This window comes from Nestor notabilis, unplaced genomic scaffold (genome assembly GCF_000696875.1).
Source record: "Nestor notabilis isolate BGI_N333 unplaced genomic scaffold, ASM69687v1 scaffold5418, whole genome shotgun sequence".
NCBI lineage: Eukaryota > Metazoa > Chordata > Aves > Psittaciformes > Psittacidae > Nestor > Nestor notabilis.
The window spans coordinates 23,979-51,151 of record NW_009941448.1 but is presented as its reverse complement, the minus strand read 5'-3'; the positions used below and the strand labels follow the sequence as shown (position 1 = coordinate 51,151).

Here is a 27,173-nt window from a genome sequence, read left to right as displayed (position 1 = left end):
ACGGATTCAGACACATCTATATTTAAATATGGTCCTTATTTTTAAGAGGTAAACTGTTCCATGCATGACCCAGAACAACTAAAAGTTAACACAAATGACTGCCATGGATTGTCTACTTTCACTGTACATTTTGGCACAATTATAAGGAATACGGCAAATACATTTTTGAGGATAATTCCTCACCTTAAGAAACAATCTGTGGTTGTACCAGCCCATTATTTTATGCTTTGGGTTCAACCAATATTTAACTAGAAAAAGAAAATTTTGAAGGAGAGCTGGTGTGCCCAAGTGTGGGTTTACCTTTCCCCTGGTATAATTTGTCCTGAGAAAAGGTAATACTTTCATTTGCTTGCTCCTATCCCTGGACGATCATAGCTATAACAGTATCTAAAAGGGAAATAGTTACGAGAATGGGGCAAGGCAATAAATTACAGCAGTTAGGCTTCATCCTCAGGACCTTCCCAGCTTGGCTATCAGGGGTTTACTTGGGATCTTACAAGGCGAAACTTCATAATCTCACTTCAGCCGATAAAAACTTTTTTATCTGTTGATTGCATTAATCTCAAAAGTTGAATCTAGGAAATTAATGAATTGAATCTAACTTCGACCCCAAAGAAGTAGAGGCTAGTAAAGGAGAACCTGTGAGCATTTCCTCCTTCTTAAAACTCAAAATTTGAAACTCGAATCTCTAAAAATTTGGAAAGTTGCATCACACTTTAAATAAAGTACTATAAGACAACTTTTTTAGATAATGCTGTGAAAGAAGTTAACTGTGTAATTGAAGAGATTAATTCTCTTTACACTGGTCCCTTTTGAAGTCCATGAATAATTGTGACTATTTGAAGTGAATGAGTCATAAGAAAAAAAACAGGTAATTATTCCAGATAAGCCTCTGATGCAGGGAAGGGAGACTAAATCCCAAATCTGGGCTGACAGCATTGAAAGTGCTGGCTAGAAGAGTCAGTTTTGGACCGAGAAGCATTCTAGGTACAACAAGCAAACGACTGTAACCACAAACTTGTTTTGCATTGAAGCTCAGTACAAAAGTCTCAATCATTTTAAAGTAGATTAAATAGAAAACAATCTGTCCACCTAAACAAATTAAAACCCCCTTAGATTTAGATTTAAGGAGAAGCATAGGTTAACCTGATAGGCTGGCCCAGATAAATCCTCACAATGACTCAGTTCACTGAGCAGCAGCAGTTAAACGAAGTAAATAACTAAAATGGGCAAACAATGATCTGACTGCTCTAGAATATTCTCTAATTATTTCTCATGATCTAAAACAAAAGATGAAGGGGCAATTTTGGAAATCAGAATATAACATTTAAGTCTCCATCCCATTATATTTAGAATAAGAAATACGCGTGATATCAATTTGTAAAATCTGACTTTTAAAACACAGCTGTATTCTCAGAGTTCCATTACCACAGAGATTACATGCAGGCGCAGCTACATATGCATATCCATCTAGAATCTACTGCAATAACAAAGCGATATCCATACATAGTTTCCAATAAATAAATGTAATATAGTGTAACAGTGTGTAAATCAACGAGTCAAGAAATACTCATTTCAGAAAGTTACAGTAAGGTAACATAAAGAGAAGTAGAATACAGTGAAGGAAAAATCTGAAACAGTTTGAATGTTCGAAGAATGCTTTTTACCCATGAAATTGTTTTCAGAGAATCCTGAATATGTGGTAGAAGACAACTTTCTATAGTCAAAGATTAAGGAAATTTTCATATAGCTCATTTTACATTATCCTATACTGATTTATCTTTTACTTCTTTAAAAAGCAATGTTTCATAGTAACTGCAGAACTTGTACTGCTAGAAAAGCTTTTGGTTTTACTCACAACAGATTTATACTGTAATAGCATGTGATAGTATTTATTAAGCACAAGACAAAATGTTATTAGCAATATAAAAAATTACAGCAGTATTATTAATACAAAGCTAACATTGTCTTGAGCCTTGTGTTAATGAAAAGACATGGAAAATTTAATTAATATTTTTTGTCAAACACTTACTTGCCTTGAAAGTTATATGCATTTGGAAGTTCCCCTAAACACAAGGTCTTGCTTCAATTTCAGTAGATAAAGATCAAGTGTCTGCTTCTATAAAGGTAAGAGACACCAAGGGTGTCTATTCTTATTACCTGGTTGAATTTCACATTCTTGAAAAGCTTGAGTGCTTTATAAACATCTAAGGTCATTTATTTGGTTGGGCGTTTTGTTTGTTTGTTTTGAACACAGAATTGAGAAACAAAAAGGAATTACATAAATAAAGCAAAGTATCATTCATTGTTTGATAAACATTTTTCTTTGTGTTCTCCCTGTGTCTCAACATCTGCCCTTTGCTTATGAAGCTTATCTGTGCCCTTGGAGTGGCTGTCATGGTGACACTTGCTAAAAAACCCCATAAAATGTGATTGACAAGAAGTTGCACAGATACAATTAAACACTTGTTTATAAAACACAAGTACCTTAATTGCAGAAAACCAAAAGTTGAGTAGAGCAATACTAAACAAAAGACAGAGTAAGTAATCATGTCCTCAAGGGTTCTGGACACTAAACAATAAAAGGAAGGTATTTTGAATATCCAAATTTTATATTATCAAGGAATGGATATGATTTTAAACAAACAAACAAAAAAAGTTAGATACTGTAGCTGAATACTGTATTGTTTCTCCCATACAAGGTGATACATCGATAGCTATGCCCGATCATCCAAACAATTAATTCTGCCCATACTGCGGATGAAGGGATTCCTCTGCCTAAAACTGGACCCAATTAAACTAGAAACATGCCCCAAATGATACATAAACCTCTTTCACCCTGTTATACAACTCACTGATATAAATGAAAAATCGTGTATCTGGGACAAAACAACCCTGAGCAGCAGCACAGGCCATGGACTGCCTGGCTAGGAGAAGCTTTGCAGTGAAGAGCCTGGAGAACGTAGGGGACAGTAAAGTGACCAAGACCATCTCTCTCTTTGAATTCTAGCCACTTCTACCAGTTAAGAAAGCAGGAAAAATATTACATTTGTAATTTAAGTGTAGGAAGAAGAGATATGCATGAGAGGGAGGAGAGCCCATCAGAATGGCAATGTTAGAGAGCCATTTCAGCCTATCTACTTTAATCATTAAGTTTCTCAATCATATGTTTAAAATGCATTGCGCTTACAGTATCAGCAGGCATACGAAAATCAAGTGAAGGCATTTGAAACACAAGGGCTTACCGTCGCAGCCAGCCACATGATTTCTACATTCTTTCTCTTTTTGGCCTGGATATTTTGATGGAGATTTTCTAGCAATCCCTTTAAATCATTTTGTTCTTGAAAATGTGGTAGACCTGGAAAAAAAGGTTGACGAGTAGAGAAACAACCAAGAGTATAAAAATCTGCTTTGATGGGATGATTTTTTTTAAAGTCAAAATATTTTGCTTTTGTTACATCTCATTTTTGTTTGAAAATGGTGCTTTACCTACTAATTAAAGAGGAGGGCTAAACAACAGTAAACACCACCACCACACGCACATGCTCCCAAACGTAACAAAGGATATCTCTCAGTCTGAGGAACTTTAATTTTTAAATACAACATAATTTCAGGTTTACTTAAAATCCAAAATTATACCTAATTGCCCTAAGTATGGCAGCTGAGCTGACTTATTATCATAGATGTCTAGTGGTAATTCAAGAATAAGCAATTGAATATGCTCTTCTGTTTTGTGGGTATATACAGGAGGAGTTTGTTCTAATGTCACCATTATCTTCACTAGTTTTGAAAATCAGCAGAAACAATCAAAATCTGTTTTTCAAAATTACTTCTTCAAGCCCCAAGCCTAAGATTTACATTCAATTCAAAGAGTAAAAACGAGGCAAGTACTAACGCAGGTCAAAATCCATTCTCCTAACGTGATCACAGCTGGAATGATCCCTCTTATCAACAGGCTTTTACCTTTTATCTGTAATGAATTCTGTAGTTTCCCCTATCTGTGATTCATAGTAAGAAGTAATTTAAATATACTCAAGAAGAACTCCTCTAAGAATGTCTAAGCTGCCTTACTCATACTGTGCTGCCAAAAAGAAAAAAATGCAGAAAAAGCACATTCCAACTAGTTTTTCAATAATCTTAATGAGGATTGTTTTATCTTTGTATTACAATTCCTGATCAGACAATTAGATAATGCAGAGCATACAAAAATACATTAACACCTGCTAGACTATTATACTTATCCTGCATCTGTTTCTTTCAAACACATAGCATACAGTGGGTACTCTAAAAAGATGCTTCCAGATTATGGGAATGTATCACTAGGTAAACATTTTGTTGTTTCATAGCAATTTTCCTTCGGTTCACAGCATAAAATGCATCATCTCAGAGAGAAGACTTCACCACAGGTAAAGTAAGATTCTCCTAATTTATAATATCAGCAAATGAGCTGCATCTTGACTGGGTATGATCAATCACTTTAATTCTTTGTGTCATAAAGCAGCATTAAACCATCAAATCATTCTCATAGATTATAAGGGGGAAAATCATGGAAGTACGTAAGAGACTCACAGACTTTGTGTTGAAAATGCACATTCCACTACATGCATTATTATGCTATGGAATAAAATCTTTATTTGCTTGCAGGATTTCTAAACCTTGCATGTATCCCTCCTCTCATGGGACAATGATGAACTGATGTTGCTGGGGGTATTGGGTATCAAACCAGCAACACTGAGTATCACTCATAACATAGGTTTCTTCATATTTTCAGCTGTTTAAATTGAGTTCTAAACAGTTCTTTTCAATTAATTAGGTACTACTAAACAACAATCATACATTTTTAATACCCTTACTATCATTAGCTACTCCATAAAAACAGTACTATTTTGGTGCCTAAATCAGTGCTACATGTGGTTGGCATTTTTAGTAGGAATCTTTCTGGAAGCACATTGTTATTTAGTTTTCAGTTTCCTATTAGACAATTAAAGAGATTAAGAAACAGGTGATCGACATGGTGCATATTCACCTAAAAGAAGATGGCAAGTCAGTGTTCGGCATGTACAGTTACATGCAGCTGAAGACTTCCACTAATTGGGAAGAGAGAGAAATCTAGAATATTATTTGCAATTGGAATTACAGAGATGAGAGGAAAAAGTCACAGTAACGGTGGCAATACCTTTATGGGAGTGGGAAATTCTTTGAAATGGAATAAACGAATGAAGCAGCAGGCAAGTGAGGCTGTTTAAGGGTGGTGGATGCAACAGTCTGGTCAACAGAGCTGTGAGTCCTTAAATTCTGTCTGGCTTGAAGAGCACTGTTTGTAACTAACAGCTTTGTGAGCTGGGTCCTGCATTTATTTTGCAGCACAGATTTGGCATTACAGGAAACTACCTGGAAAGGTGTGACAAAACCATCAAGGAGCCATCAATGCTGAATGGCTCTCACTTGGCCACAACTGCTGCCAGCTTGGATGGAGGGTTAGCTTCTTAACAACTTGAGCACAGAGGTGAGGGGACAGGGGAGGAACTGAAGTCCTCCCCCAGCTGAATGACTTGAGAGTTTTGCTTGCTTTGTTTTTCCAGGGAGCTGGTTTAAAAGGCACGTTTCTCCAAGCCAAAAGTGTGATTCCATGTAATGGCAGGGAGCTACTAGGAAGAGCAATGGAACGAGAAGGTGCTTCGTCTTTTGTAAGAATTTGGATGAAGAACAGACTCAGATCTTAGAGGCAGACAAAAAGCAAGAAGGTAATAATAACCAGAAAAGATATGATGAACTAGATAAGCATAGTTCTTAAAAGCCTGCACAGTCTGGAAGAAGTCCAGGAAGACTGTGTGGCTCACTAATAATCCTGCAGGAAGACAGTACAAGGTTAGTTTCTGTTACTGAAAAGCAGCCAATCCTATCTGCATGGAAATTTTTGCTTTTCTATAATCTGAACCATTTATGAGGTAGCAAATCTACCTTAGCCCTAACTCCAGATGAGGTTAGTTATTCAGGATGCTTTCTTGGCAGGATTCCCTTAAATTAATTACTAACTTCTTGTATGAGTTTCTCTGTAGAAATCCTAGAGCTGCGGGTGAATGGATGGGCATACTGCCCACTGTTTAAGAACTGAACTTTCACTTCTGTCACAGTTATTAACATCTGAAAATCATCCTGAGATAGAAGATAAATATGCACACATATACAGTGACATACTAGATATAACTCCTAGTACATATATGTAGTGGATAATTTGCAAAACTAACCAACACAAGGCATTCTGTATGAGAACAGAAGCTTTGAAAGGAATTTTAACAGGCAGTATTCACTATGAGAAGGCATGTGCAAATCCTGTAGGATGACAGACCTTTAGATTCAGAAGAGTCATATCCCCACCCCCTTACACAAGTGGAAGGAGCAGAGACTTAAATCCAAGCTATTTAAAATCAGGCTGTAAAATTTGCAACATTTGGGAATACAGTTTAGGCATTTAGACCACTTTAACAGGATTAGATTGATACAAATGGTCTTTTCAGTGTTTGCTTTCAAGAATCAAAGTAACAGAATAGTAATATTTATGATACCAAATTCTGTAAAATTGGAATATAGGGCCTATTCTAATGGACCCCTGTTATTCACATCAGTGACATTATGACGTGGCTCATTGCTTGCATTTGCATCTGCCAATTTCTCAGTGGTTTGACACACCTTAGTACATTTGCAAAGTAAGAATGGGGGGAATGACTGAAACTGATGAAAATTCCCACCAAGTACTTCTGTACAAATATATTAGGTACAGACTGTCCTCTACTTGAAATCTTAAAAAGCATATTAAACTACTAATTTAAAAGAGCTATTTGGTTCATCATTACGTTGTTTCATTCTCCCTGTAGCTTCTGCTGCGGCATTGGGTCTGCAATCACTACTGACTTCAGCAGGGCTGTGTACGGGCACAGTGTTTAACTTTATGGAACAAGTTATGGGACTGGGGCCTAAATCTAAAAGCTGCACACTAATACCGTGGTAATATTACTTTCTTAGAATCTTTCATCTATCAAACCTTTTCAAAGCCGTTTGCATATTGCATTATTTTGTACTTACAATCAGGAGGCATTTTTTCGGTAAACAGCTTGTAATATTCTTTCAGAAGTTCTAAGTTTTCCTGGTTAATGTTTTCCTGCAAAGTGGTATCTCCAAACCTATAAAAAAAGCACAATAAAATGATGGACAAAACTACCCCAAACAAACCACTGAAACTAAACCAAAGCTAAATTATCCTTCAGAATGATTTCTTCGCATACAGAAATCATAGAGCTATAGAACAGTTTGGATTGGAAAGGACCTTAAAGACCACCAAGTTCCAACCCCCCTGCTACAGACAAAGACACCTTCCACTGGACTTTATTTTTTTTTCTAATCCCCTCCTCCCCAGTGTTGAATGTACTAGATTTTGTCAAACATGCCGTTGTTAATCTCTCATATGCTTTTTAACTAATATTTTAATATTTGGGAACAAGGTCATCACACATGGATAATTCTTTCAAAATCATATGGACAAAATAATCCATTTAAAGACAAACATTAAATAAAGCACATATTCTTTTTATCTTCACAAATCCTGAATAAATGCAAGGGCTCTTTGTAGGAATTTCAAACGGCACCACAGGCAGAGAACATCAACTCCTACATCTCTTACTGCTGCTTTTGCTTAAGTGTATTAATTTCTACCAGAGCTAGACAATATTGAAGCCACACAAGATAGAAGATATTCAAGCGTCAGGTGGAAAACCTTCTGAAGAAATATTTCCTGCTCTGGTCTGAGAATATTTGCTATAAATAGTCAAACTGATTACTTCTCTGGTCCTTTTCTGCCCTACACTGCTCCTGAGCTGTTAGTTATCTTGGTTTCTTGTACTTGAAACTAATCACTGAACCGTTTCTCTGTTGTTGAGCCGTGATTTCACCATTAAGCTTCATAGAGTTATGACGTGCAGGCTAGCTGGCTTCAGCTGGCTTCATCTAAGCTTGCTGCAGCACACAGACCTCAGCAGTTGCTTGACAGTGCTGCAGCTGGCTCAGGAACATGTTCTGGGGTTTCTTGCATCAGCAGTCTGTTGGAACACATCCTCTAATCCTTGTTATTCTGCACTTCACAGAAAATCCAGACAACATTGGGATGCCATTACACTTACCCACGAACTGACCATAGCTACACAGGCAAATATCTTTCTTAGTGAAATCAGAATTTCTACAACACCCAAGTTGTAGAAAATATAGGCTAAAAAAAAGAAATATATAATAGAAATCTCCTGGTACCTCTGCTGTGAGAGATATGAATATAAAGACAGGAATGTCCCTTGGGCAGTTAGGACTCATCTTTAGAATAGCCTTGAAATGAAGAAAAGGAAAACAGAGAAGGAAATGGTGGAGTACAGAAAGAGAGACATGGACAGAAATTTTTTCAGGACAGGTAGAGAAAAGGGAGCACAAATCAGAAGATACCAAATGTACTGCTGTATCATGCCAAAGGAAATAAAACATTCAAATGTGCTAAAGAGCGAAAAGACTACTTCCTCAATAGCTGTTGCTGCACTGTCAAATGAAAATATTTCTTTTAAACCAGATACATTCTCAACTGTGCTATACTGAATGAAGAGATGTTTTCATCTAAATAAAGCAACATTTTCTAGAAATTTATCACAAAGATTTCTTTCTATTCTCCTGTTCATTTCCCCCACAAAAAACATTTTTTACCTAAAAGCCTGTGAAATGTTTCCAATCTCAAAGGTGCAGCTTTAGGAGTTAAGCAGTATTTTGAATTAAGTTTAATGTTTACACCTGTAAGTGAATGCAGAAAAAACTCTTTCTGCACAGAATAATCCAACTTGACTTTTTTGATATATATATACACACATATATATATATTTATAGATCTACAGATATTATTTTTTCATTCACAGCTTTCTTTGTCTGCAATGTAAAATTACCACTGTGAACAAGGGTACCACTCTTCCCACCACTCCACCTGTGAGCCAGACATCTTTTCACACCAACTCCTCTCTACAAACCCCCATATATCCAGGTTGTTTCTAAATCTTGTCAAATCTTTCTTCAGGACACTTGTAACGTAACCATCCTTCCTGCCTATCCCACCCATGTAAACTGTCATGAACTTGCTTCTTCATTACTGCATACTCTTCTGATTTTGGAGAAACCTGATGTGTCCCAGTCACAACTGCCACGGCTGATTTTGTTTATGTTGTACCCTATCACCTTAGTTATGTCATTCCTCTCATAGCATCACTATTCCCTTCTTTATGGCATCAAGTATAAGCTATTTTAATTTTCAAGAATGTTTCAAGTTTTCTAACTCACTATTTGAGTTTTTCGACAGTAAAATGCCAGGGTTTACTGTCTTATGATTCAGCCTGTGTCTCTCATTTCAATTTTCTATCTACATTTTCTCATACATTGCCACTCACAATTCATAGAAGTCTCCCACAAACATCTACAAAGATACCTGATGGCATTCCTTAGAAGTCTTCCTTAAAAGACAGAAGACTGCTTTTACGCTGCTGTCTACAAAGAACAGGACGTGAAACTCCTGCTGTGCTTAACTTCTTGCCTATTGTCCAGGTTAACTTCTTTTTTCACTATCTAGCTCTATTTCCCCACCTATACTTTTGCTTTTGAGTTTGTAGTGAATGCAATCTAATGATATAGGTCTCTCTGATACCCTGTTAATAAAACCAGTTAAAGAAGAAAAGAAAAACTAACTGTTGTTGATGTCTACCTTGCAGTTTTAGTATTGCACAAACTTGATAATTAAACGTTACTACAGGTACTCTTCTCTTGGAAAATTAATAGGCTGCTGAAACTTCAACTATTATTGTGCTAATTAATTAGTTTCCAGCAATTTTTTCAGAGGATTAATATTAGCACATCTGAACTTTAACATTAGCCATCATGTTTCTACAAACATATTACTAAGCATTGCCTATTATTAACTACTACTCTTCAACCCTGGAAAAAAGCCCTAAAAAGTTGAGAAAAATGATCTCTTTCTAGCTTATTGCTTGCCCAGCATCTTCAACCCTGCTTCTAAGATAGTAAGAAATTTCAATTTCAAACTCATATTTGAAACAAACTTCTACATCCGTGAAATAGAAATTCATTTAATATGTGTATCCAAAGGAAACTTGGCATTGGCTGTGTGAAATGCAACCCTGCATATGGTCATATCTTCACTTGGACTTTTCATTATTTTGCTTCATAGCTTGTGCTTATGTCCTTTAATACTTTTTAAAATACACACGAAGCAAATGTGAGATGGTCCAACCACAAATAACAAAACAGATTTATTTTTAATCCTGGGAGATATCCTGTACTAGCACAGCATACATGGGCAGAAAATGAAACACGAGTTTTTCTTACCTCTCTGCAAGTGTTTGCTGTTCATTGATTCCAACATTAAAGAGTACTGGATACATGCGAAGTAGCTTTCCTTCTTTAATCTCTTGTGGCAGCATCTCAAACATCTTTGCTGGAAGCTGGACCTCTATAACATAATGTTCACTAGGAAAATAAGAAAATGAATAAGAATGGGAATATCAATTAGTTTGCTTGAAATTATAACCTTCCTAAATTGTAGAGAATATGGAGACTTATAAATCAGTTCTTCCCTTTTCCCCTTAATTGTTTCGAACCATAAAATGAGATGATTCAGTCTGCTTGCTTTAAGAGCTATATGGAAAAAAGGCAGGTAAATATAATCACACACTCTTGATAGTGACTTCTTTACTGAAGTGAAAATAGGACCAAGGATGAAAGCAATAAAAAGTCTTCTGCTACCAAAACATAAGTGAGAACTCCTCAAATCTTAAAATGCATCTTGCTGAGTTACAACTCCCTTCCAGAAGTCATGACTTGATCCTGTATCCACTCTAAATGCAATACGAGCAAAAACCTTTCAGAAAAGCTTAATGCAAAATTCCCCATTTTCTTCAGTGGCTGGATTTTCTTCCTGGGAATAGAAAGCATCACCAGTAACAAAACTGACTCTGTGAAGGTTCATTATACAAACATGAATACTATTTTAGGAGAAGACATATAATATAGAGCAGTTGTGGTTATACGTTTGTGTTTGGTCTGACTTTATGAAAACATGTTACTGTGGCTGCCAGTCTAAACTCTTATTATGTGGAACCCTGCAAGTTGAATTTGAGGATTGATGCCTGACCCCACAACAGAAACAACAGCATGCCGTTAATATGGGGTTTATTAGCTTTCTTTCCATTATTAGAGCAATCAGTCTCATACAAGAGGAATAAGCTAGAAGAAAATCCATTATGTCTCCAGGATCTGGCATTTCAATCATTCAAAGAGGGCCAACTGATAACAAAGACTGCGGTTTTCTCTCCTGCAGAACACATCTGGTACACCACCAACAAGGAAGAGTATTAGAGCAACTGGAGGGCAGGAGGATCTATATCCTAACCTGCAGAAATCAGGCCTAGGAAGTCACACAACTTCTGCATGTAAACTTCAACTGGAAAACTGCAGCTATCAAAAAAATCTATCATGAAGTCGCTCCAACCCTCATTTTAATCAATCACATGCTTGATAAAGAATTAAAATACAATGTGGATTACCCATGTGTAGGATTTGGGAGAGAAAACTCAGAAAACCTTGAAGAAGAAGGGCAGTTTCTGCACTAGCTCTGACAACCTTGGCAAGCTGGAGGGATGAGTGGCACTATCTCAGAGCAGGTGTTCGGATAAGCATTTTCGCTTAGACGAGTTCATGGTTGTATTTGAACCTCTATCCTGTCCACATATCCTAGAGCAAAATGTAATAGATCCAGTAGAGACTTGTGACTGAATTGTAATTACATTCAACTAGGACAACAGCATATGCCTTGTTTCTGCCTTGGTACAGGCTAGAACTAGCGTGTCATCTCTGAGCAAATGCCAAATGCTCCCTACCGAAGGGGGTTATCAGTTTTGAATGGAGGATACATGTCTTAGAAGGGATTAAAAATAAAAGGGGTGTGTGTGTGAAGAAATAGTTTCACTCCCCAGATAAGTCTATTTGGTTTGTGTTTTGTTTAATTAATTCACTCGTGTGAAGGAAATGAAGAGTTAGCAAGGATGACAGAAAAAACCTCAAATGATCTTTGTATTCATTCACAGTGTGCATGTGAGCACTCCTAGCTGCTGTCAGATACTGCCAGGACATTTTTCTGTGATGGAGTGCTTTCATGAGGTTGAAAAGAAATGTTGGTTTAGTCTAATTCATCTGAACCAAAATGCCACCAAATCCCTGCACTGCTACATTTCACACCCCCAAAATCACTACTAATCTTTCAGTGTGTGAGAGAACATTGGGAAATGCTGACCTTTAGGCATGATAAATTAACATGGTACCATTTGCCTTTTTTTTTTCTTCTTCTTCTTTTCAAAACATTTTTAGAAGTCTCAGAGAGAATCCTCGGTAACTTTAAAATCAGAGATTTAAAAAAAAATCTCTAACTAATTGCACAACAAAAACAATTCATTTCTGATCATGTAAGTAAAAGGCTTCCAAGCTTTGACAGAGCTGTCTAGGAATGGTACTGAAGTCAGGTGAGGAAAAAAAGAAAAAATAATTCAAAGTAGTGAAATCCGGAGGACTTGTTTGATGTTAATTTACCAAAGATCTTACAGGTCCTGTGCTTCTATTTAAACATGAAACACTAATAGAGCAGTAAATTTTATTGCCATGTCATTTCTGTCTTTTTGTGGCTACAATCAGTGTAGAGATACCAGGTGGTTTTGGCATGAGATGGGAAAGGTAGCTACTACATTTTCCAATGAGAAGGAAAAATGAGTACATAATTTTTAACATTTAATGATCTCTCAGGACAACAGGGTGTAGAAATTTATCATGGTTAAGAGAGTAAATAAAAAATCATAATCTCTTTCAGAATGAATTGTATAAATTTAGGCATTATACATTATTTAATTTAAGAACATCCCTTTCTTTGACTTTATTTGCCTTATTCTCTAATATTGGTTATCATTCCATATCAAGTAATTTACATGCACCTTTGCTTTGCAACAGAAAAAACAATGCACACATGGTCAGTCGCTGCACCTCAGCTGGGAAGTGCTTTACCCAGCTCTTCTTTTAGCTAAGTGATGACTTTTTAGATCATTCCGATGTGGCTGTAAGCGCTAGTCTGATAGTGGGCTTCAATGAAAACATGGTATCAAACTCTGCAGTGTCTCAAAGTTCATGTGCACAAATACTTTTATAAAATTCTTTGATAGAATGTAAGTATGATAAAATACTATAATATAATGCCTATAATAATAAAAGAACCTGAGCACCTGAACTAAACTTCACTTTTCCTGGACGGTCAGTCAGCCACCCACATCAGCAGGTTACCACACTGCTAGTCAATGCCACAGCTCTTTAGATTGATTTGTTTGTCTACGTAGAACCTCAGTCTTAAGTCTTCCCGAGAAAAACAATTACCAGTGAATACTCTGACTCTGCAAGATAAGAATTTGTAGCTTGATTTTGTGTCTTGCATTTCTAGAGTCCTTCAGCTTCATTTTATTGAGCCAGACCATATAACAAGCCAAATGATTTTACACATTAATTAGAAATAACCAGGTTTTCCACTGTCTTCTCTTTTTATGCTTGACTTCCAATGCTGTGTGATAGGACCTGTCTCATCACAGCTCTAACAAGAATAGGGCTCCTACACATAAGCTTTCAAGATTTTTATCTTTTCCTCGCTGATACCGATTCCATCCAGTGAATACCTGCCAGTAAGTACAGTTCAGCAATCACAGGCAGTAACTCTTCTTCCTAAAGACTGACTACTCCATCAGTTCAGAATGCCCGAGGCAGCTCAAAGCTCAAGTCTCTTTTCAGTCCAGGACCTCCTAATGTGACAGTTCAGTGTACCGCAGTAACGGCAGCAAGCCAGTAAATGTAGGTGCTGGATTTTTCAAGCTTTTTGACTGCTGTGATTTGCAAAGGATGTATTTCTTATGTTTTATCTACACACCATAATTATTCTTAATTATTCCCGATGCGTTGCCTATCATACTCTGGCCTTCCTGCTATTTATTTCAACCCTTTCTCAGAAGGCCCATAGAATAAGAGTGAATTATCCAGGATAATTAAGTAAATCAGTGGTGAAAACCCCCTTCAGAGGAAACACATCTTTTCTAAAAGTTGCTGCTTTTAGCTGAATTTAATTTACAGTCATCTTAAGAATAATGATACTACTAAGGAAGTGATTTCTGCAAAGTAAAAACATTCAGAGCTTCAGACTAGAATAATAATGAAGATAAAACCCACATTCCTTATGTGTAACAATCTTATTAACCCTCTCATAGCCATAATTAATGAAGTATATCAGTTTATGTCCTGATACTCAGCAGTGCTTATGAGGGATTCATAATGTATCAGTGGCTTTGCACAAGGATTTCTGAGGTTGCGTATGTCCTGTGTGATCCTCAGCAACTAAGATAGGTTTCATTTTTCAGAGATGACCACTAGGTTTTGGTGCCTGAGTTTTCCAGTTTCCGTTTTAAGAAAACGAAGGCCTAACTCTTCGAAATGTAATTTCATTTGTCACACTGAAATGCAAGTTCTGTAAACCTCAAACCCAAGGTTTCTCCAGTTAGAGGCCACTTAGGTAAATACTGACCTTGTCGCCTCTCTTTGATTCAGTATGAAAAACACAACAGAAACTCTGCATAACCCAGACACTGTTTTGATTAATTTGTTTTAATAATTGGAACTTTTAGCTTTTCATCAGGAAAGTAACCCAGAGCCCGTATTACCGTTAGCTTTACAAATCTCTACTAACTCATTACATCTCCACTCAGCTCATGAAGAGTAAAACTACTGCACTTCCCATGTAATAGAATTCAGCAACAAGAAAACCACTATCTGGGCTTTTCATGTGCTACAGATTAAAATACATGCCATGGGCTCCAGGAAACAAAGTTCTTACCGCCTTCCAGTTATGATAGGCAAAAAATCTTCTGATTTGGCTTCGATGACTTTAAACATTACTTTCTGCAAATCTGAGATTCCCACAGCCATGTCTTCTAGCATCCCTGCTTCTTCACCTATATGGAAAGATTACAGAGGTTATTAACAGAGTAGACAGATCAATCACTGAATAGGTTATAGTAAAGCAATACAGGGATTATATTTTCCAGCCTGTGCTTCTAAAAAATCACAGTCCTAAATCTACATTAAAGTAACCTACATAAAAGCAGACTGAATTTTAGAACTGCTGACAATTCTCTGTGGCCTAAATGATAACTATGAGTATTAAGTACCTCTGAAAATCAGGCTGCTCTGTATGTGCATAGAATAACCACAGAAAAGCCTTTTTTGTCTATTCTGAAAGTGTTTTTAAAGACTGTCCTGCTGATGAGGGACAAAGGTTTTGAGAATAACAACAAGCATCATGCAAATGGGAGCCTGATAGCAATCTCCAAGTGAGGATCTGCAATTGCCTGTGCATTAAAGAGCTGCACAAATGCTAAACCCTTACTTTTGTCAAAACCTCTAATTTGGGGAAGGATCCAATACATCCAGATCAAAGCATTTTTGAAACATAAGGCAGTTTCTCCCTCCAAATGTTCTTTTTAATAAGTATCAAATGATGGCATCTATAACAAGCTAGGAATTAAAGAGTTTTCAAGCTATCTTGACATCACCAATACTGGTGTGGTCAGGGCAGAGGCTAATAGAGTTACTAACTGTTTAAATCTGCTATCTGGATTAGCTTTGTAAACCTGCTTAGGTCAACTGCCTATAAAAATGGAGACAGTTTTTATTAAGGCCAAAAGTTCCACTAGCTGTACTGAGGAAGGAGTCTCCTGTATTTAAGATGACATCGTTCAGCACTCTGCCTGCAATAATTAGCAGCTAGTGTTCCCAAAGGAATTGAGAATAAAATGAATGAGTAATTTTTGATGCAGAATTGACAGCACAGTATCAATGACTTCAACTGTGCTATTATATGGAAGCCTGTTGTATCCTAAGGATAGTATTTGTTGATTCATAAGGCAAATTACTGGAAGCAGAACAGAGGTTAAAATAAGAACCTGCTGGGTAAGCTTCTGGTCTGAATACATATGAAACTTTGTTCAAGAACAATACTTACTATACGTACTAAGGAGTCCTTCATATTGCACAAGCAATCCAACAGTATGAAGCTGTTGTAAAAATCCTTGATCATGTAAACCTGTGTGCAGTTTGATTATAAACCCACAGACCAATCCAGCGAGCTATAAAGACAATGAAAACATATGAAACTAACAGATGTACTGTTATAACATAGTTGAAATGAGGCTTGCTATCATTATACGCAACAGAAGTAATATTTAGATATTTGAGGAAAACTGCATAGATATTTCTGTTCAGTGACTACATACATAATTTCATATTAATATATTACTGAGGCATTTTTTGGTGTAAAAAGCAGTGAAATACTCCCTTATTTTACATTAGATAAGGTTCATTTATTTTGTGGGGTTGTGTGCTATTTACACTGACATAAGTGAGACCAGAACCTCCGCTGGCAGGCTGTAAACACATAAGACTGCAAATTATGATGGATTTGAAAGCAGATAGGCACCTAATGCAAGTGAATCTCCTTGGCAGTTGCACTCTAACTCTTTAATTATGCTAGCAAAAACATACAACTTAAGAGAGAAATTAGATAAATCATTCAGAGAAAAATCTGCCTGGAAAATATGATCTACAGAAGATCAAAACCACTTCAGTTATTCACCAAAAGACAAGTCTGAGAAGAGACATACTAACGGTCTTCAAACACATAAAATTGTGCTACAGTCTGATAACAGATAATCTGTTCTTCATTTCCAAGGTGATCGAGGGAAAAAAAAATACCTATCTTGAACAGCAGCAAGGAATTTTCCAGGCTAGACTTGAGAACTTCACCTACAGGTGAGGATACCGGCATTTAATCTAGGAAGACTAAAAGTAACTTTATGGATCCTTCTTTGTGCAAAAAGGGGACTGGTAACCTTTGCCAGTCCATTGCAGACCTTCTCTAACTCAGTGATACAGCTACTATGGATTTCCATCTACTATTATTTTCCCTGTCACATTATAACGTATTTAAGTGCATGTAATGGTAAATATATGAAAAAAAAAAAAAGTTGTGTTAAATTGGGAAGAGGAAAAAAAAAAAGGCAACAAAAAAAAAAAAAAAAAAAAAAAGAAAACCACAAGCACTGGCATGAACAAAATGCTTAATTATAGCAGCAGTAGGAGATTAAGTGACACAAAACAACCTACTGCTTGACTAAAGACGATGTCTCTTCTTAAGGTCAGCATCAAACACTGTGGCAAACCACAGGCAAGTTCCTGGAGCAGAACGAACGCCATTGATTGCTTCGCCCTGGTCACCACTTCTCCCATGCAGTCCTTCAGTGTAATCACCAGGGGATAAAGCTGCTCATACCAGTCACCTAGAACAAGACAGAACATTTGTTCCAAAACAGAAAACTTGCAATGAAAATCCTTTTCAGAGAGGAAAGAGGGCTGCAGTGGCTGCATAGATTGTCCTACATTTTAAAACAACTCTGCAGCTCTATCCTAACTGCTGCACTACAGCAAACACCACCAGAGAATATGCTTTAGAGGTAGGACGCCAGCATACCACCAAAACTGGGGCTAAATCCTTGGCCTGGATCCAATTACATCCTGAAACAACGACTTTTTAACAGACCTAACCTCTCTGTAAAACTTGCATTAAAGTGCCATAAACAGAGCATACGGGGATACACATGAAAACTCATTTAGATGAAGTGAAGATGAAGATCTATTCTTTCCAGCACTAACACCTTGTTATCTAAACAAATGAAGTATCACCAAAAAACAGGGGAAAGAGCCTATAACTAAGGAAAAGTGAGTGCTGGAAAGCAAAACAGAAGAATGAGTAGGTATCTGGAAGGATATTATCTGTTTAAAATATAAGCTGGAAAAAACACTAACCTTCAGGTCACATTCCTTCTCTTTCTAGCTTCTCTCTATATTGTTCTCTTTAAATATTTAGAGATACTGAACTCAGTTTTTTTAGGTACTTCAAGTAGAGAGATTTAGGACTTTCGTAATATGTTTTGCTCTATTAAAATACATGCTAGGAATATCAGCAAACACAAGCCAGTGAAAATGCCTGAAAAACAGAACTCCTTAATAAATTACAAATGTAATGTAGCGATATCTAGGAACGGAGCTTACTCCAACTTGCCTAATTCCCAAGCTGTTCCTGGATTTTTCAGGACTTAACAAAACCATACCTGCATTGTACTTGCACATAGTTTTACCTATCTCTCCAAGCTGATAAAATAATAACAACAACAACAATAATAAATCACCCTCCTTCAGAATCTGCATCTCAGTTTCATTGTTACAGTTTAAAATAAAAATCAACACTGCAGAAGGATCTATATAAAAATAGAGTAACTGACTTAATACAGTCCATCACTTACTCATATTTTCTGTAGATTAGCATAATTAAGAATCAATGATAATTAAAATGTGTTCCATTTAAATTGTAATTAGATGGAAGATAACAGCACGTTGTTTCAGGTAACGTTCTGAGTCAGGCCAATGAAATGCTCATTAGTTCTGGAGAAGTTCTTTAGGCAGGAAGACATAGCTGTCTGTTGCAAAGTCAATTTGGCTACCCTCCAGAAAAGTATGTAAATTAATACAACTGTAGCCAAGAAGACTGGATAGAACTTTGAAAGCCAGGAGAAACTGAAAAAAAAAAATAATAAAATAAGGTGCAGGAATGAGGAAATAGGAAGAAGGAAGGACAGGGCAGTCCCAGGGAACAGCTTGAGTTCCTTTGCAAATAACGTCTTTGTGATCAGGCAACAGGTATTCTAACACAGGCATACATGTTTAAATGTGAGCAATAGAGACTGAAGAACCATTCCCTGGAAAACAGCAGTTATGAAGTTAGAGCCACCATGAGCAAAACAGAAAAAAACCATCCCCCGTTTCATGCTCCAGCAAAAAGAGGTGATTTTATACATGCCATTGACTAAGAGAGCACCTATACACCATGTGCCAAGATCTAGCGTGCACATTTTAAGGAGACTGCTGAAGAAAAATGGAGAGCTTGCAAGATTTAGAGTAGTTTAATCTCCTTAAGCCTGTCAAAAAGGCTGAGCAGAAACTTGATGTCCCCTCTTCATGAGGAGGAAATAACAAGTACTAACAGGGATGTTTATTCTAGGGAATAAAAGCAAAAGAGCAATCACAGGCCAGAAGCTGCTGTGAGACACAGTCAATTTCAGAAATAAGGTAAACAACAAGGTGTGACATACTGGAAGTCAGACGAGACAGACCAGACAATTTAAACTTTCCTTTTGGGTCTTAAACTATAGCAATTTATTAAATTAATAAATAAATTCCATGGAAAGCAACTGCAGCAAAACAAGATCAAAAGATGCAATGCCTACGGAACCCATGAACAGGGCTGTATATGATTAAAATACCTTGCCTGCTTTCAACTTGCCCAAATAATGTAAAAGATCATACCTGGCCACTTTAAAGTAGACCTAAGGTATTGCTAAATAGACATCTGTTCTGCTTTCATGGGAAAGCGGAGCTGGATACAGACATAGCCAAAGATCTTGCAAGTACACTGTCAGCCAGGGCAAGAGAGAAAAAGCTGAATTTCTCAAACCAGCCACACTTTGTGAACCTGCTATTACAATTTCAGATCATGTGGATAGGACTAAAGAGCTTTTCCGACACTCTTTTTCATAAAAGAGGGGGTCACATACTGGTCATATAATACTTAGATCTCACTCTACTGAGCTGCCATACTTAACTAGTCAATCTGCACTGTATTTCTGCTTCTTTCTGAACATAACTTTGTACTTGCCCTTACTGAGCTGCATCCTAATATTTCAGTGCTCCATTTCATCAAGATCCATTCTAATCCTGCTCCCATGGTGCTTAAAGCCTCTCCCAGGCTTAAGCATCTGCAAATTTTATAAGTATCATTCATATTTCATAAGCTAAGTCAGTAATGAAAATATTGAATAATACCGGACCCAGAACAAATGTAAGTGGATTCTACCTCATACAGCCCTCCAGGTTGACAGTAAGCAACTGATAACCACCTTCTATTATGATTTTCCAAATTATTTTGCACATACCTTTTAGTACCTTCAAGATCATTTTCTCACAAGGCTATTTTTTGGGAAATTACGTGTTTGGAATACTGACTTACTAACTAATCTTTGTCAGTAATAGTTGCATTAAGAAGGAATCTAAAGATTTGATATTTTCAAGGCCTTTTTTTCACTGAAGGGCATTCATGCTATATATATTAAAAATAAATCCTACTGAGTATTTAATGTCCCAAAGAATGCAGCGCTTTACTTACATATACATTTTGTTTTGTAGAAAACAACAAAAATTGAAAGTTTGTTGGAAACTTTACCCTAACAACTGAGGAAAGATAAATTACTTTATTATAGAATATAAATAGAATTGTACTTGCCAAAACAAAAGAAGATAAAACTAAAGCCTCTTGTGATTAAGTTATCCATAGCTATCATCCTACTCCCTGCTCACACTGAAAATCCTTGGTCAAAATTAGTACGGATGTTCAATCCCCAGAAGGTGGAGCTAGTTAGTAAATCTAAAAGAGGGATTGCATTGTATCCTGAAAACAGAATATTTATGCATGGACTTGTGCATTCCCATGTCTATCCATTTATTTTAAAGCAAGTTTTGTGTGTTAAGCTGAAAATAAGAGACATATCTTATGCTGAGACCAGGATCTTAGAAAGGACAACTCTAAAGATAAATCTATATAGCTGCCCAATATTTGGTCTGTTAAAAATCACCGTATGTCACTTGTTATGCAGAATATCCTGTTGCAAATACTTCAGCAAGAATATAAATCAGGGTCATTCATTAACAATGCACAGAGCTCCAAATATTCATCAGAAGTACTTGCTTAATAGCAAGAGCAACAGCTTTTAAGTTGCTCCTTGAAACTGAGAAGCACTGTGAAACTGAAGTTTATGAAACAAAAAAATATTGTATTTTGAAGCTTACAAGAAAACTCAGTAGAATTCAGAAAATATTTTCTTGTATACGAGGCATAAATACGGAATACTAATAAAATAAATGAAGAGCTATTATTTGTAAATGGAGCTTTAAAACCCTGGTCTAAAATCAGGTTTAGACCTAACTTGCTGCAACATTGTTGATATGCGAGGATACTGCTCGGTTACAAGCTACTGCTTACACATCTGAGTTTGGAGAGAGTTGCAAGATGCCCTGCCACTCCTCCCTCATGAGAAAACTGGCAGTGAGCTCAGAATCAGTTGCTGCTGTAAAGAAGGTACAGGAGGCCAACCATGGCTCAGGACCTCTGCTCCAACAGAGATTGATGATAGCTTTGTAAAATCACTTTTGTGTTCAACACATTCAAGGACTTATATATTGACGCTTCAGGTGACAAATCACAAGATTTGCATCCTCAACACCATGGAAAATCCTTTGAAAAAGACTGAAGAGTTAACTCAATGAGTAAACATCTCAAAAAAGACCTTAGGAGCAAGAACAGAAGCAATAAGGAGACTACTGGATAACTGTCAGGTTGCTAAAATGACAAGGGCAGCATGTTAGTGATGGACTTGGTAGTCCTGAGGTAACAGTTGGACTCAATGAGCTTAAAGGTCTTTTCCAACCTTGCTGACGCTATGTCCTGTTTGGAATATCCAAACAAGAGCCAAAGTCTACTGATGAAGCAAGGAAACTCAATTCAAAAATTGTTCTAGTCAGCCATTGGAAAGGAAACTAAAGGCATAAAAGCCAAACATATTAAAACAGAAGGATGAAATTAGAAGTGGTATCACCACTATGCAGTTAGTGTAAGATTAAAACATAAGAATATGTGCAGCAAAGCACTAGTAATACTCCACTTGCATTGCTAACAGAGAGCTGTGGAAGTTCAGTTTATGACAGGATTTGCCCTTTGGTTGCTGGAAAACGCCCATCAGTCCCATGTTCTCTTAATCAGCATGCCTGTACAGGCAAATGACCTGTTTAGCACCCAGCTAGTCATTTCTATGTGATAATATTCAAGTTGCAATATGTCAAACTGCATGTTACATTTGATGAAGTTTGGCAGAAAAGCAAGCTTCTGCTCTGTTCAAAGTCAGACCCATTGAAGTGCTTATTAAAATGCGTTGGTAATAAACCAGGAAAAGCTCTGAGGCTTTGGAATTGGACTTCTATCTCCTTTTGCCCTGGCAATAGAGGAAAAAGCCAATTCTGACACTGCTGTCTGCACCACTTAAGAATCAGTGGAAATCTTCGATGGATTCAAGTCACCTCAAAATATAAATGGTATGAAGTTAAAAACTAAATATGGAATTAAAAGCAGAAGAAAGCATAACAAACAGAGGGCTGTACAGACATATGGCAATGAATGAAACAGCAGCTACCCACAACTTAACTTTTCCCTTACTACCTGTGCATACAATTAATCCACTATAGAATTGAAATAATAGAAGTCAAAGAATGCAAATGAGTTGTCTTGATATCACGGATCGAATGTTAGGCAAAATCTGCCTTACGGAAAAAGTCAAGCAAAACAAACCAACCAACACAAAACAGCAGTAAACCCTTCAAACCAGGTAACGTAAACCCACAGTCTGAATTTACTCACCTAGGACAGGAACTCCCTTCTGATTTCTTTTATTTTCTTTTTTAAGAGAGGCTTAAAACCTGACTTAGTAGAGTTCAAGTATTCAACTTTGCAGCACAAAAACGTCAGCTTCCTACTCCATCTTGCCACTCAGCTCTTGGAGCTCAGTATGAGGGCTAAGCTCTTTGAAGAAAGAATGAGGTTTTATGCTCATAATTCTGTGGCATTTCTCACAGGAAAACCAAAAACGTGCAAAAACCTGTATAAGTCTTCCTGGTATTTCTGCAGTTAATGTAACAGCAGTTACTTTGCACAGTTCGAGTGTGCAGAAGACCAATCTTGAAATCTTGGGTATTTATTATTCCAGTGTAATCATCTGAGATTTTCTATACTGTCACATGGATTAATAGTGAAAATGGAAACCATCTAATCCTACATATACAAGTGTGTCAGCAGCTTCAGTCACAAGGAAAACAGAAAAAGGCAGCAATGGCAATAACAGACATTAAGCTAAGGACGTCTAAAATAATCATTACATTGGAGTAATGGATAAACCTTGCTCTAGAAGTGTTGTGCAACTAAATATTCTGATGTCTTGTTTAAAAATTAGTTTGTTAGTTCAGTTAAATAGTATCCCTTTCCCTTACACATTTTTAAGCTTCCTTTATTATCCAAATTACTTAGAGAAAGCACTGGAATTATATGCTGGGCTACATATAGCCCAGGTAAGGACCCTATCAAAAAGAGAAGGATGATACAAAAGTGTGAGGAAAAAGAAAAAAAAGTGCAGAAATAGAGCTAAAGTAAAGGCAAGTCTAAGAGAAAAGGAAAGAAAAATATGAGGAAAACAAAGGGAAAAGAAAGTTTTCAGAAGTGTTTTTGTTTCCTCAAAATAAATGTCTGCTACTCAAGCGAACACAAACCAAGGGAGAATTTTTCATCTTCCTGACTAAATGGTAACTTACAATAAAAGATGCAAACAAAACAAAACCAGAACACAGCTTTATTTCACATTTCTACCAGCACTGCATTAGGAGGGATGCACTGAAAGACAGAAAGGTTAAATCTAGACTTACAGAGTTCCTGCCAGATATCAGATTATTCAACAAAAATTAACCCACCTATGCCTGCAGCAACGTGACTATGAAGAGATGTCTCCCTTCATTCCAGCTAGGAAATATGGCACCGTTCCCCAGGCGCTCTTTGCTACCTCTGCTGAAGGTTACCATTGGACCATTCATCTGCCCAGCAACATAGTTCATGATTCTGTAATTCCCTTAAGGCAAAATCCAGGTGCAATCACGCTGCCAGCTTAAATTGCCTGAGATCATGTGGTGGATTTTGCATGTAGAAAAAGTAGGGAGTACTCGCACAGAGCCAGTGGAGGAATGGCTAGGTGATAGTTCTGATGGTGTGGTACAAGGAGCAGATGGAACCAACAGACTCTTTTAGCAGCACAGCTACACGTGGAGATCTGTTGGGGGCTGTGTAAGCATAAGAGTAAACTACCATGTTTCACTGGCACCTTTAATGCTGCAGGACAGGCTTTCACATTCCGACTCTCATGGAAAAAGGTAAGGCAAAAATAAAAATGATTTAATGTTGTCAAGTAGTTCTCCAAGGCAAACCACCCTGGAGTTAAAACAGTAAAAATCCTCTCTCTCCTTTAAAATCCATCTACTCTTCTTGATTTATCCTGCAGAGAAATCATAATCCTGCAACTGATGAAACCATAGCATGTTACCTTGGTAACTGATAACTCAAATTCAGTCTTAAGAATACACTCAAAGGTCAGAATGCATGAAAAGTTAGGCTAAAGAAGGTATAATTCATGTTGAAAGGTAAGCACGAGAAAAACATGCCACTGATATTTCTGATGACAAGACTCCACACAATAAATATAAGCATGTTGGGTTTTGGGGGAAGGGGAAGAGTAAGATCACATGACGTCAACACTGAGATTGCAAATATAAACCTATCTTAGGAAGCTCTGAATATATGTTATGACAACATCTATTGTTATAGGAATATGCTATTGCATCAAGTTATTGTCATAACATCTTCTATCATCTAAAATGAACATGCGTGCAGTCTTTTTCATCTTTATCATTGTTATATGCTAGGAAAAAAAAAGTATTAAAACAGTCAGGTTCACTAATATAAGCAAATATTTCATCCCATGTTTATGGTGTACTTTTCATTGTTTTGATCAAACCCTGGGTATTCCCCATTTTTCTCACAAACATCAGCACAACGTTTCTTCAGACTAACTCCAGCACTGAAGCAGTTTCAGACTCAAAGATCTATCTGTGCCCATACATTTGCAGTGTTGATGAAATACATTATGCTCAAATTATGGTATAATATAATTGCAAGATACAACAAGCTTTTCATATATGTAATGTTTGTGAACTGTAGGTAGCATAAAATTCTAATTTTAGAAATATATCTCAGTGTAAAAAAGGTATGGCTTTATATCTAGGAAAAAGTTATGAGCCCATACAAACAAGGCTTCAGATATAAAATGGAGCAGAATTAAGGCAGAATTTATAACCCTAAACTTGGAATCAGAACTTCTATGTAGGTGCTTCATGGTGAATCTTTAAGGCTTCACATCAAACTTCAGAGACGGATGCAGATTAAAAAAAACCCATATAAACCCACACTCTTATAGGGAAGTCAAGCATGAAAAATTCTGGCACCAAAGGCAATGGTTTTGAAAACCATTAGGCAACCAACTTTGGATGGTGTGCCCCAAAAAACCTAGATGGTTCTTCAGAAAGCTCTATCTTTTAAGTTAGTCCTATAAAAGAAAGCAATTTTAAAACATCTCCATTTCTAAATGACCTTGAAAGTCCTATAAATTGTAAAAGGCAAGATGCTCTCATGAAAATATCATTGGGAAATCGTATCTTTCTCATAAAAGTGAACATGAAAACAAAGTGATCTGCCCCAAAAATCTGCAGTTTTCATGTTGCGGAACACTCAGTGTAACTCATCAGAAGCACTGATTGTGCTCTCAAAGAAGGAAACTTGTACTGATTCAAGAGAAATAGGGAAGGCTGAAATGAGGGGAGAAAAAGAAATTCATTCCAGTGACGTAACATCTTGATATGTTTTGTGTCCTTGGCCTGTCAGCTTCAGAAGACAGCTCAGCTGAATGAAACACATCTATAATTTTCAAACCATTATTCCTTAGCAAGAGGTACTTCTCATTCTATTTGATGACTGCTTATTATACTACCTAAGAGGAAGTAACTTTTAAGGGGTTTTGGCTTTGTGAGCTAAAAGCTCTAACCAGTATTTCATTTGCCTGTGTAGGGTGTGAGCCTGAATCAAAGCTAAGAGCACATTTTTTATAACTATAATGGACTGCTTATGTACATTTCATGGATTATACAGAACAACAGAGGACGTGTTCAGGTGGTTGAAGGGAATGAAGGAAAATTTGTAAACATTCATGTTGCTAAGCATGTCAAAAAGCATCCAGAAAGAATTATACTAAATCATTACTTTTTTCAGACTGGGGAGGGAGGGGGAAATCTGAAGCTCCCTAAAATAAAGTGGTTGTGGCATTTTTGTTGTTTTGTGGGGTTTTTTTGTTTGGGTTTTTTTTAATTGAAGGATGACAGAAGGTTTGGTTACAATTTCCTTATATTTGGGCTCCCACCATTATCACTAAGGAGCTGTTTCATTTTTTCCAACACACTTGCACATCAGAAAGTCTTGCTGGACTTCAGAATCAGATCCAATCTATGCTTAAAGAAAGCAATAAGGAATGTAGCCATAAGAGAAGATCAAAAGATTTGGTGACAAGGGCCTGCTGTGGATAAAGTTTTCTTCACATCTCATGGAATCACTTTACTTAGCCTTTGGTATTGACACAGACTGACACCTGTATACAGGAAAAAATGAATTTTAGCAAATCAGAAAACAAAAATCAGTATATCACTTCAGAAAAGTAGAAGGGTTTACAGGAGAATGACACTGAAATGGAACGTTCACCTTTCCTTATAAGTAAGACACACTCCAATTTTTTTCTTAAAATGGTATATTCAAGTAAAATCTGAAATAAATTAAACTATATCAGCCTTTAAAGGAAAACACTGTTGTTTCAAAAGGTTTTCATTGTAGCACCAAAAAAAATGAGCATAGCAAGGAGTCTGAGCACACAATGGAGCTATAATTTGATAAATAGCCTTCTATCCTTCAAGGCTACAAATGCGCAAAACCTTGCTATTGGCACTCTCATCAAAAACACTATTGACCCTTCTCTTTATTGTTTTTCCATGACTTTTTCCATGTTTATTTACCCTAGTCAGTGATTAAAAAACCCAAAAGCTTGCTTACCACCTGTATGCAACACCGTGCAATCTGCTGCTGAAGGATCATTTTCGCTCTCTTTAACGTTGCTGACGCTGTCTTTCTCAAGCAATCTGTCCACCATGGCAATAAC

At 36.8% G+C, this 27,173-nt stretch overlaps 1 protein-coding gene across 1 annotated transcript in view; it reads right to left on the bottom strand.

The window, feature by feature from the left end:
- The window catches only part of LOC104410650 (type II inositol 3,4-bisphosphate 4-phosphatase-like), a gene marked incomplete at its 5' end in the record, with an annotated part of 76,009 nt that overhangs the window by 29,868 nt on the left and 18,968 nt on the right, over positions 1-27,173 (bottom strand). The window contains 7 exon segments of the mRNA XM_010020886.1: positions 3,246-3,358; positions 7,084-7,181; positions 10,417-10,557; positions 14,999-15,116; positions 16,166-16,289; positions 17,326-17,498; positions 27,068-27,173. The exon segment at positions 27,068-27,173 is cut by the window's right edge and continues 30 nt beyond it. Of these exon segments, the coding sequence (XP_010019188.1) occupies positions 3,246-3,358; positions 7,084-7,181; positions 10,417-10,557; positions 14,999-15,116; positions 16,166-16,289; positions 17,326-17,498; positions 27,068-27,173 (873 nt within the window).